The sequence below is a fragment of the Mirounga leonina genome, unplaced genomic scaffold (genome assembly GCF_011800145.1).
Source record: "Mirounga leonina isolate KUSES-001 unplaced genomic scaffold, KU_Mleo_1.0 Mir_53, whole genome shotgun sequence".
NCBI classification, from domain to species: Eukaryota; Metazoa; Chordata; class Mammalia; order Carnivora; family Phocidae; genus Mirounga; species Mirounga leonina.
Genome location: NW_023270807.1, coordinates 14,174,403 through 14,187,905, shown reverse-complemented (window position 1 = coordinate 14,187,905; position 13,503 = coordinate 14,174,403). Strand labels below are relative to the sequence as shown.

The window sequence follows — 13,503 nt, the reverse complement described above, 5'->3', positions numbered from 1 at the left end:
TAGTCCATGCACTTGAGAAAAAATATGTCACATCAACCCAGGAAATGTTAACACACTTGCAAAGGTAAGCCATTATACCCTCATCTCCTATGCCGAGAGAAGTAATATTTAACCCACATGGAGCTGCGAGATAGGAGAGTACTTTCTGAGCTTTATCAAAAGGCTTTCAATTATTTTAATATCTTTGAGGCTGGATATCTTGGTAGTAGTAAAGAACAATTTCATGGATCTCATTAGAATGTATATCACACATGATACTTTCAAAGCATGTCTGTCCTTTTGGGGATTAAACAGGAAAGGTAATTTAGTGAAGATAAAATGGACTTAAGCAAGCATTGTATTCTTTATCTAGCACTTTACTGACATAGTTCAACAATTATCCCTTACTGTGGCTTTGAGGTAGTTGTCTTTCAAATAAAGGAAGGACAGTGATGGGAGGGAGAAGAAGAGAAAAACTGAAAGAAAGGGTCAGAGGGAAGGAGAGAGAGGGGGGAAAGGGCAGGGGAAAGAGGCAGGAGAAGTAGAGGAGAAAGGAGATGGAGCAAGGAAGAGGTAGGGACGAGGTTCATATAAAATGATGAGATATTAACATCTGTCACTTCAGTAGACATGCAAAAGTGTCACTTTTGTTTTATCAAAGGATTAAGACACAGCTGTGGTAAGTCCACATCTGCAAATAAAGGTTACACTCTCAGTTTCGCTTTCTTTCCCAATGTGTCAGTTCCTCTACCTTTCCTTTAAATATGTGCTCCTTTAGCTTGAGAAATATATCACCTTCATTTTCTATCTTCACTGAACTTGGAAGGCTAAATGGAGCAATAAAATAGATAACAATGATAAAAGACAACATGTATTAATTATCAGTAGAAGCCCCTTTGAAGGAATTTTTTTTAATTTTAAAGATTTTTATTTATTTATTTGTCAGAGAGAGAGAGAAAGAGAACACACAAGCAGGAGGAGTGGCAGGCAGAGGGAGAAGCAGACTCCCCACTGAGCAAGGAGCCCGATGTGGGACTTGATCCCAGGACCCCAAGATCATGACCTGAGCCAAAGGCAGACACTTAACCAACTGAGCCACCCAGGCATCCCACTGAATGAAAATTTTATACAATCTTGGGGTAAAAAATAGAAATTAGAAGAAATTAGAAAAATGGAGTTCATAAATGGCAATGTTATCTCCACACTGCAGAAATTAATGGCATATTTCCTGGAAGTTGTAACCAACCTCATAATCTAGACCTCTGTGACTACAATTATCTGGATAATTCAAGAAAGAAAGAAAGCTTTTGCTTAGAGTGATGTTTTATGTATAGCAAATAATTAATTTTGCTTCTGTTTTGAGGTAAAAATAAAATGCATGGGAAGGAACAATACAAAGACAAAAATTAAAAAGAACCTCACTAGGGTCAGTTTGGAACTCAAGTTCAATGGAAGACAAGTGATATTAAGCCACCAAGGTCCTCAGGATCTTTTCTTTGACAAGACAATGCCAGTTAGCCAATGCAAAGTCAGATCAACTTGAGAGTTAAGTGTTAACACTTTACCTTACCCTTACAGATAGAAATCTGCTGTTATTTACCTCTAACTTTAAGTAGAACACTGTTGTTCATTATATATTAATGGGCAAGACCACAGTCCTTCATGGAGAAGAACGAACCATCATAACTTAAGTTGACTTAGAAGCCACTAGGCAGATTGCTTAGGACTTGAGCCCGGAAACAAGGGAGTCTTGATTCTTGGCCCTCCCTCCTCTTCCACTACTTGTTTAAATGAAATTTGATTAACAGTCAAACCTAATTTATCCTTCCCATTCCTAACTAGTCTTCATGCCATTCCCTTAACATATTTATTTTTATTATTTTTGTTGATGAGTCAGTAGTTATTTAAAAATATATATATAAAATAGCCCAACTAACCAAGAAAGCAGATGTGACCTATAATTTTATACCAAATAAGAGCCAATGTTAAATTTTGATGTTTTCCTTTGAATATTTATACATGCATATTTATTTTTACGTGGTTGAGATCATGCTATATGTATATCATTTTGCAGCTCTCAGCAGTTATCTGCATTCTTGAGCAATGTCTTCAGAGTTTTAATACTCTCTGCTGCTTTATTTTCTCACCAACTTACAGGCTTTGTTTCTATAACAAAAGTACAAACTCTTCCAAGGAAGAGATATTTTTCTTCTGTTTATTTGTCCTTATCTTGTTTTCTACACACACACTAGCAATTTGCCTTCCCAGACACTCAGCACATATATTGTTTGGATTTATTAGATTTATGGGAATCATTAGAGTAACTAAATCACTTTTAGCAACTCTTGCACCTCTAGGAAGGAAGCTTTTCTCCAAGAATCTTTAGAACTCCAGAAGAGATGTTTTTTAGAAAAAGACCTAGGTGTGAGGGAAATTTATTTTCCAGAATAGTGTGCATTTCATAAAATCTAAAAAAAAAAAAATGATGCTCATACAATCAAGTAGGTCTTGGCTTAAATAAAGATAAGAGGAAGGCAAGAAAACCATCCAGTGCCCCCTCTCTAGTGTCTAGACACACCTAAAGTTCATTTTTCACATTGCAGTCAGAGCTTTTGAATAAGCAAATCTACATATTCATATTCGCTACTCATCTCTGCATCACCCCTCCCCACTGTATATTCCAGTCATTTTCAAAGTCCCAGGAACACAACATGCATATTCTCCTTTCTAGGCCTTTGCACATGCTGTTCCCTCTGCCTAGAAGATCATTCTTCCCCATGTCCATCCACCAATACCCCATCTTCACCTGGATAATTATTACTCATGCTTCAGGTCTCAGCTACGATGCCCCCCTTTTAGGAAAGTCTTCTTAGTTCCTGCTAGGCTAGGAGATTACTTCTCACTGCTCCCTTAATACTTACATATATATTTTTAAATGCCTTTCTGCTTACTTATTTCCCCCTATCTCCCACTCCACCCCAAAGCCATAGGCTTTCTGAATATAGGAATTGTAGCTGGTCACCCTTCTAACCTCAATAGCTGGCTAACACAAAGAATGAGTTCACTGAATGTGTCTTCAATGAATAAATGACTCTGTCCTTCTTGACTGTTTCCATCTGTATGTCATGTCCCCGAGCATGCCAAGACTTTACACACGTAAAGTAGGAAATGCCCATGTAGTTACCTGCAACACCTATTCTTTGGATCCTTCCTCTTTCCCATTTTGATTTCTCGATCAAAAGATTGAACTCTACTGTAAGTTTGCCTCTGTAGCTTGTTAGTTTGATCTACTTTTCCACTTAGAGGAGCTAATGGCTCAGGAGCCACACTCTTGATATAGCATGTGGCTGTTAAGCTAGAGTGTTTTTTGGAGAGAGTTTCTTGCCCAAAGGAAAAGCTGTTATGGCAGGTCTTTCGATCCCTCTCCTGAAGGGGGCACTGCACTTAGGGCCTTTGTACATTACACAAATGTTCCCATATGGATGATGGCCAGCTTCCTGTATGGAAAATAACATCAAAGCTAAATGCTCCTTGATATGGAACACTTGCCTGTGCGTGGTTCTATTGATCCCTTTGTGAAAGACTCACTTAAAATAGTAATACTGCTTGCAATTGAAATTTTGGGGATAGGGTCACTAAGATGAATTACAGAAAAACAAAAAGTTCATTGTTTTAAGCCTCACATGTAATGTGGATGTTAGCTCTATTTCCACACTTTTAAAATAAATTTGTATAAAGATTTGGCACCGGTAAAGGAGAAATTAAATGTATTTATCCAATTATGTGATAAGTAAACCAATACAGAGGACAGGATACTCATAAAATAGAGATCTGAAGAGAAAATGAATTTTACTGAATAAGAAATTAATTCATCTGGCAACTAAGATAATTTACATCTAGGTAAAATTGGGCAAATTCTTGATCTTTTTCCATTTGAGAAGAATTCTCTCTGGAAATTATTCAAAGAGAGAGAGAAAAGCTACTGGGTCCAGATTTTAAAGAAGATGAAAAGCTTCTTGTTTCTGTGGAAATGAACATGGATCATTTTGTGTTTCTTCTTCCTTCTTACTGCTTTTTCCTTTAGGGTAGATTTCTCTAGCCTACTTTGCGGTGTCTAATGACTTTACCATGGATGAATCATTAAATACAGAGCTAATGAAACCTTTAGAAATAATATATGCCAAGCCTTTTATTTTAGAGATGGAGTTGGTATCCAGAGAAGTCAAGCAGCATGCCCCATCACCTTGCTGTCATAGTAGCAGAACTGTAACTTGGAGCCAGATGCCTGGATCCTGTTCCCTGTGTTCTCTCACTACAGATATTTGCTAGGAAATGTAGATGAATATTAGATGTCTAAGTGAATAAACAGTATCATTCAAATATTTAATGTATGACATATTAATAAAGAATAATATCCAACACTTTGTGAGCACTAGTCTAAATGCTTCATATGCATTAGCACACTTGATCCTCACAATGCCTTATGATTCTTATTTTAACCATTAATAAGACTGACATCTGGACAGCTCCACACCTTGCCCATGTTGACCCTGGGACTCTTAGTGAGACAGTTGGACTCTTGAGTCCATGTACATAACCGCTATCTTATACTTCCATTCATTCAAATATATTCATAAATTATTCAAACACAGGTTGCAGTTGTGCCTGTTGGAGTCAGAAAGAGGAATAAGCAATTGGTTATGCCATTTAGTAGTTATACAGCTACGTACGGTTATATAACCTGACATTACTTCTTCTCCTGAGGTGACTGTGTCCTCATTGGTGACTTGAGACTACTCCAGCATAGCACCTTCTTGTAGAATGACTGGAAAAGTTACCTAGGATGATGCAAAAAAGTTCTTAAATCTTAGAACCGAGTCTGCCACATGTGTTTAAAAGTGATATGCTAGAGTGCATTGTTAAGCTTATTTTATATTCTGATTGGCTAAAGTTTGCATTTCATTTCAACAACATGAAGCTTATTTTTTTAACTTTCCTATTTGAAAGAAAAAAATGAAAATACACCACTGCACTCTCCTAGTTGAGTAATGTGACATAAGAAATTCAATTTATTCTTTATTAGGGCATTTTAATGCTTTAAAGTCTTCATTTTTTAAAAAAATTTATTTATTTATTTGAGAGAGAGAGGGAAAGCACAGATGGAGTGAGAAAGGGAGAAGCAGATTCCCCACTGAGTAAGGAGCCTGATGTGGGACTCCATCCCAGGATCCTGAGATCATGACCTGAGCCAAAAGCAAACACAACTAACTGAGCCACCCAAGCGTCCTTAAACCTTCATTTTTAAAATAAGTTTTGATTCTTTTTTCTTTAACTAAATACCACATAGGAACGGCTTTCTCGTTATTTGCTTGTTTCTACTAAACATGAAGCTCTGGTGAGGAAATTCAAGATAGCTGATGATTTCATTTAATCATAGTTTATCTTACAATATTTGATATTGAGAATAAAACAAAGGGATATAAGTTAGGAAATAAATAGGAGGGAAAGTCTTATTTAAACAAACAAGCAAACAAAACAACAACAACAAACTTTACCATTCCTTCAGAAATGTCACTGTCTACTATACCTAGGAAGATTTTCTTTTCAGCAATAAAAGACTGACAATCTAAAAGTTTCCAATATCCTTGCAGTGAAAATCAATGAAATCTGAAATACAACTGTCTTGGACAGAAGCTCTGCAGCTAAATTATCTTGCAATCACAGAAAGTATCTTAATAGCAACCTAGCACATATACTGAGCAGATATGACACTCCCCTATAATTTCAAAGCATCATTGAATATTTTTTCTCTGCACAATTGTTTATGACATTAATGTCTCTTTCCTCTCCTAGCTCTTGAAGAATTTATTCTTTGATCTTGTCTCAGAGTTTTAATTTCCTTTTCCACTGTAGAGCTTTAGATTGGGTGATAATTTTTAAGAGCTACAAAGTAGTAACCGTAAATGAAATAAGACCTAAAGAACCCAAGATTATTTTTTTTTCTGGCTTTACTGCTCCTGGAGAAAGAGTATGATGCGCTGCTTCCTGGCCATGAGGTAGCCTCGTGACCTGTAAATGCATTGATTCACCTTGGAACAATTGACCTACCACAGATGGCCTCAGCTGACATTTTTTCATGCTACATCAAGAACCTGAAATGCTGCAGGGACTTCCTAATGGAGCTCTTTCCTTTCAAGTCAGCCTGACTCCCTAAATCATCTGCCACGGTGCAATGAAAGAACACTCCAAAAAGGAAACCATGCCATTCACTCCCTGCTTAAAACTCACAGTGTTTTCTTATTGCAGAACAATTAACTCCAGCTCCTTAATAAGGCTTTGCTGGCTCTTACTGAAAAGGCCCTGCTTTCCTCTCTAGCCTCAGGCTTCCTCATTTCCTTCAGTTCCTTGAACACTTGGGCTATCCTTTGCCCTCAGGCTGCAATGCCTACAAACTCTTTTTCCAAGTACTCACTGAGTCCCCCTGTCAGGTGACTAGCTTACTCCACATGTTTAGTATACAGTGAAAATGGAAGAGGAAACATATTTTGGGGAAATATTACCCTAGAGTAAGGGGATTGAAAAAAAAGGTAAAGCGTGTGTGTGTGTGTGTGTATTTCTGTACCAGCCTCTAATTTCTATATATACCTCTCTTCATCTGAGGACTTATTGTCCTCAGACACTTTGAGCTGTCTCTTACTTTTCCTGTTCTTAGCAAAATGGTCTCTGAAAAAAAAAAAGTAAGATTAGTTATATACACTTCAGGGTGAACTGAGTTAAATGTTATGGAATGTTCATTATATAGCTGGCTGTGTTCTAGGCACAGGGAAATTATCAGTGAGCAGGATAGGAAAGGTGTCAGCTCTCAACAAGGACACATTCTAGTGGAAGAGCAATTAATTGATTAAATAAGATCGCTTCAGATAGAAATCTTTTGTAGGAAGAAGACAACATAGGAGTATGTGATAAAGTGATGTCTGGGAAGGAGGTGTCCAGATCATGTGGTTCAAATGGTATCCTTGAAGATAAGACCTCCAGGAGGAAGTAGCCCTGGCCGTAGAAGAGTGGAGGAAAGCATTCCAGGCAGAGGGCATGGCAGCTGCAAAGGCCATGTGGTGGAAATTAACTTGGTGTGTTCAAGCAGTAGGAAGAAAGGAGAGAAAGCTGGAACAGAGTTCATGGGGAGAAGAGTGGTAGAGATAAGGTCTGAGGCTCAGCCAGCAGTGGGACATGCAGGGCCTTGCAGACCTAGTAAGGAATTCTTCTTTTATTCCTAATGCAAGTGGAAGCCAGTAGGTTTTAAGTGTATAAATGGTGTAATCTCATTTAGAGTTGTTCGGGTGTGCTCTGGCTTTAAGGTGAAGAGATAGACTGAAGAAGAGCAGAAGTGGGCACAAGGAAATGAGTTAGGAACTTCAATTCACCCCTGTTAATGATCCCTGTTCAATTCAGTGAAACACTGAAACAGGAGAGCATTGGAAGTGATGTATTACCATCTTGTCATATTTTTAAGGTTTAGCTTCATGGTGACATAAATGGGATTTCTGCACTTAAAGGAACTTTGGAATTTGTGTAGGTTTTATTGGAATAGGAAGAAGTTGAATCAACATAAATGGTAGGCAGTTGGTTTAGTGGAGAGTAAAATATTGGGAATACAATGTATCTACACATGAAATAAGTTTTAATCATAAAGAGCAGTTAATGGGGACTAGGACCTAAAGTGGCTTCCCTGAAATCACCCTCTTAGATTCTAGAAAGTTCTGGATTTGGGATTAGAAGAGTTGCGTTGGAACCCTGGGTTCATCGCTTTGACTAACAGGTTTCCCTTCTCTGAGCCTCTATGTTTATTGAACAAAAATGTCCTACCTGGCAATTGGTAAGATTGTGTTAGGCCATAAAAATAATCAATTCATGGCTCTATAATAATGATATCATTTCTAACATTCAGCTCTCGTCAGAGTAGCTTTATAGGTGGTATTTTCATAGAATAATAGAGCTGAAAAATATCTTCAATATTATGTAAATATTTACTCATATATTCATATCTGCTCATTTTAGAGATGATAAAATGGAAACCTACAAGGGGAAATGAACCAGCCAAGGGTTTCTTATTCAGTTAGTGTGAGACACATGCTGCAACCCAGGTCACATGACTTCCTGACTCCTGACAGGTCCAGGGAAGTTCTACCCAGAGGATCATTAAAATACATGTTCCGTTCATTCTTTGTTTCTCCTATTTAGAAGCACCCATGAACTGGTAAAGTTGGGAAACTCTTCTACCACCCCTTACAAAATAGTAGAATTTTACCTTACAAATATTTCTCAGGACTATACTGAGTAGGATGATTGGGCCAATGGCTTATACAAAATGTGGACCTTAAAGCGGAGCTTCCTATTCAAGGACGTCTAAAGACCTTGTTTATTTTGTTCTGGTGCATGGAGTAGAGCAGATTAAGAGAGAGAAATTCATTCTATTTGTTACATCCATTTAAATATAATGAGATGAATGCATATCTCTTATGAAATAATTTTTGTAAGAAATGGAAATTAGACAACTTCAAAAGGAGGGTGAGCAGTTAACCAAACTCAATAAAGATTAGTTATTTAAAAATCTATATATTGCCTTCTGTAGAGTCTTGACTTTTGTCCAGGTACATTATCAGTGCCCTCTTTGATCAACTATAATCTTCAAATGAGGTCTGAGGGACGCAAAAATCTTTGTTCTGCTGCTAAAGATCCCTGGGAAATCTTTTTGATGACAGAAATGAGTAAAGACAGATGGAACTGCACATTCTTAAGTGAATAAATAAAGCTTTTAAAATACTTTCTCTTTCAAATAATCAAAAGCACAAGTCAACATCACAGACGGGATTTCAAAGAAGTAGAAACAAGGGTGGAGCTAATAATTATACCAATCTTAAAACAAAAATAAACAAGCCTAATTGAGGAGCAAGAGTAGAGATTATTTAAAGAGTGGAAACCACATTCCAGTCTGTCAGTGTTGGGACAGGATTCCCACTCTTTCTTTGAAGCTTTCCTACCTTTTCACTTGCAGCTCATCAGAGAAGCCCACAGGTTTCAAAAGAGAGCATTGGGAACCTCCAGCTGGAATTTCAGTTGTGTTGGGGTGTGTGTGTGTGTGTGTGTATGCAAAAGAAGATGGAAAATTTACAAAGATGCCTTGGAAGTGGGAGATTTACCAAGCAAAAGGAAAAAAAAACTTAAATTATATTTTTATTTAGAAATATACTGTTCATTTGGAGTTGGTCAGGTTGTATTAAATAGAAAAATTGCTTTTATTGAACATGTAGGGGGAAAATGGGTATGTGAAGTGACTATGAAATTTCTTCCTCACAATTCTTAATGATCCTACTAACAGCACTTGAACTTTCTATAAATTTCTCAAACTTTTTGTGTTTGCAACACACTCTCAAGTATTATAGTTACTTTCGTGTATGTTAAAAATACACATGGGAACAAGTACCTCAGATATAAGTGTCTGGACTAAACGAGTTCACGAGAACTGTTATACGTGTCTCCTTGAGTATACAGTGCCTCATAGTTCTGTGAAAATCACCACAGTTATCAGACCGTTGGTTTTGTTGCCCTTCCACCCTACCCTTCCAGAAAAGACTGTTTCCTGCTCTGACTCTACACTTTTCTATCCTCATGAGATAAAAGTCTTGCTTGATGTAGCAAGTGGAAATTCTCCTTATGGCATAAATTTACCTTTGTGCCTGCATTTTGCGCAGTACCTGCAGCACATTTTCAATGCTATGCTCTGTCTTGCAACCTGCTATTGGGTTCAGTATCACATCTGACAAGCACTGCCATGGAAGTAAATGACAGTTGTGGCAAAAAGAAAATACCTAAATTGTTGAAAATTCGGTGATGTCTGTCGGGGATTTCTTTCTGAGTCTTAAGGCACCACTGGTTGAGAATTACTGCTCTGAATAAAGCCAACTCCGTGTCCACCTCATGTGTACCTTAAAGAGAAGTGATGGCTTTTCTTATAAATATCCTACTCGTATGACATTGTCTGCTCTACGTCATGCAAAATTCTGAAATCAAAATGTCTTTTGACCACCCCGCCTGAAATCTCATCAGTTTCATTCGGGGGATTTGTTCACTGTGTTCTGTGGCGAAAAGGTCAGCCTATGACTGAGGCAGGTGTTTGGAGGGAATTTTGTAACGAGTGACAGGTGCTCACATCATATTTAGAAAACCGTTCAACACTATTATATTAATTGTAAAAAAAAAATAGTATCTTCTATTTGTTCTGCAATATACAGTTGTACCCCCAGAGTATGGATGTTTGTGATGTTTGTGTGTGTTTGCATGTGTCGGTGTAGGTGTGTGTGTTAACCTTGAAAAGTTTAGTGTATATTTATTAAATGAATTATTATTTTAATTTTTGAAATGTTGTTAACTCATGCCACGCTTCACTTTTGGCTGAAACTGAATCATCAAACTTGATCCTGCATATAGGAGTTATAATAGACTGTTACAGAGGAAATGGTTGGAATGGGTTATGGATGGGATAGATCAAAATATTTATGTACATTTTCCTATGCATGTGGTGAGTCTTGTATAGCTTCATAATGCTCTTTGAATCTTTCTATTCCTGATCATCTTGCATGGTATCCCATGACACTCCAAAAGGTTGAATATAAAATCCTCACATCCCACTCCACCCACATCAGTTCCACAATTGCAAGATCCTACCTCTGCCTTTGTTGTGTTCCTTCATTTAGAGTAAGAATCTGTTGTTTGAAATGTGTATCCCTTTGGTAACTTTAGTCTCCCTTTTTTCTGTTTTCAAGGATGGGAGGAACAGTTTTATTGGACACCAACTGGGCGGGGTAGTGGAAGTGCCAAACAGCAAGGACCAGCGGGTCAAGTCAGCCAGAGCCATTCAAATCACCTACTACCTCCAGACCTATGGCTCTGCCACCCAAGACCTCATAGGGGAGAAGTGGGAGAATGAGTTCTGTAAGCTCATGAGGAAGCTCCAGGAGGAGCACCAGGACCTCCAGCTCTACTCTTTAGCATCCTTTAGCCTCTGGAGAGACTTTCATAAGACCAGCATCCTGGCCAGGAGCAAGGTCCTGGTGAGCCTTGTGCTGATCCTGACCACAGCCACCCTCTCTAGCTCTATGAAGGACTGTTTACGAAGCAAGCCCTTCCTGGGCCTCCTGGGGGTGCTCACGGTGTGCATCTCCATCGTCACAGCAGCAGGGATCTTCTTCATCACTGATGGAAAGTACAACTCCACCCTGCTGGGAATCCCATTCTTCGCCATGGGTAACTATCCATCCTTGTGGTAATCGGATTCTTACCAATTTGGGGCAAGGTAGTACATTTCTTGAATTCTCAGGCAGAAATCTGTTTTAACTTTTCACTGATGTGTTTGTGTGATTATGTAAGATTTTACTTGGGGTGATGTCCGTTTCACCTTATTGGACCTTTTGGAAATTCTAGGCTGACCAAGTCATCTTCCCATTTATGTTGCAGAATTTAATGCTGTCAGATATTTTTAAATTACACTATATTGGAATTGTTTACTCTGCTTCTTCAAATATTATAGGTCAGAGATTATGGAGATCCAAAACTTACTTTAAACAAATTTTGTGGTTCAAATTCATGGACATCTTCAAGTTGATGATGGTGAAGAGTGAATAGCATAGGATGAAAATTCGGAGAACCACTGATATATTCTAATCTCAAAAAACTTCTTCATTAATCTTGGTTTATTAATTCATTTCAAAGTTTTTAAAGAGAATGTACTCCATTTCCCCACCTCCGTATAAACCAAACCTTCCTGCTACCACTTAAGGATGTATCCCCTAATTTATTTCATCTCTGGTGAGAATAATTAATGGCCATATTCAGTCAAGATTATCCCTCCTTGTAAGTTTTCTCCCAGACATACATAAATGTCTAGAAAATGCTCTATAAGTGTGTGTGTGTGTGTGTGTTCTTGCAAAAGAGAAGATCAAGTCTGGGAAGAAATGTGAGTGATGGCTCAGCAACAAGACTAATGGAATGTATCAGAAAAGCCATGATAATGGTGATATCTGTGGTTCTACAAAAGAGTCCTGTCAGATGTGATATAATTCCCTACTTGCAGTGATTTGGAGGATGAGCTGTAATAATGGCCTATAGGTGGTGAACTGACATGAGCAGGAGAGTCTTCAGCCATAAAGTAATTGCTTTTCACTCCCCATGCTAAAATCAGCTATAAATTACAGTTTTATTATTAAATAAAAAAGACACAGGTATGTGGTCAGAAAGTCTTCTAGGTGATCCAGGCCCTTTTTGTTTTCACCTTAACAAACATCTTTGAGAACACTGCAAAATGGATTTATAGTGTAGGTTGCTGGAATCCAACTTCTTTATCTGGAAACCCAAGTTCATTGTGGCCCTAGTGAGTTAGTCTATCCTGGTAAACCTCAGGTTCCTCTTGTATAAAATAAGGGTAATAATTTTATCATTTTCAAAGAATTGTTTTTTGAATATAAGTAGAATATACCTAAAGCTTATATAGCATATAGTAAATGCTCTGTAAGTGTCATCAAGCTTTAAGTGCACTGGATTCAATGATAAATATGGAAACAGCTCTTGGCTTCAAGAAATTGAAAGCCTTCCTGGATTTTGCATATCACATTTAAAAGCATTTTCATCTTGTTAACAAGTGTTTTTCATTTTCCCAAAGAACTATATTAAAATTTGTTTATATCAGTGATGAAGATGAGTCTAGATTTGAACCTTTTATACTTGTTATGTTTTTTGAGCTTAGTCTTTTGACTTGAAATAACAACATAAAATTCATAAGAATCATTCACTGTGATTCACAAATGAAACATGGCTTGTTCAAAATGACTAGATACCTTAGAGCCTACTACTAGGCCTTTCCTAAAACTGTGGAAATCTAATTGGGTAATGGAAAGATTTATCAGGGAAGTTCTATAATATAGAATTACATATTCTGAATAAATAAGGAGAACAATCGTCTCTAGTGATCGCTGAATTATAACATAGACTCTACAAAATCAAAGCATTATTCTTTGGTATATAATAATAATATAATTCTTAGAATTCAGTCCTAAAATATTCTGAAATAAACTTTTCTGGTATGTTCTGAAAACATAACAACAATAAACCTATCAATGTATACTTATTTAAGATATCTGGTCCATCAAAGAGGAGTTTGTTTCTTGTGCTTTGTTTTGTTTGTAAAATGATCTGTAATAACAAAGACACCAAGATCGAGAATTAGTGAAATGAAAGGATTATCCCACAGGGCTAAGAAATCTGGGTTTTCATCCCAGCTTTTCTCCTAACTTTGTATGTTTTATTGGGCAGTTATATATAGTCCCTTAGTCCCAGTTCTTTATATATTAAATGAAGGATTTGGACTTTTCAGTCTTAAATTTTGAAGATTCTACAATATTATTTATTTCATTTTCAACTGAAGTTAGAATTTGATCATTTCTTTATAAAGTCATTTAAGGTACGTATTATCCC

General features: G+C 37.3%; 1 protein-coding gene across 2 annotated transcripts in view; it reads left to right on the top strand.

Annotated features, from left to right (window-relative positions):
- Positions 1-13,503, top strand: part of PTCHD4 (patched domain containing 4) — a 180,557-nt gene that overhangs the window by 39,294 nt on the left and 127,760 nt on the right. For both annotated transcript variants that reach the window (XM_034990951.1, XM_034990950.1), the window contains exon 2: positions 10,800-11,280. In XM_034990951.1, coding sequence (XP_034846842.1) covers positions 10,800-11,280 — 481 coding nt within the window. The remainder of the gene's footprint in view (positions 1-10,799; positions 11,281-13,503) is intronic.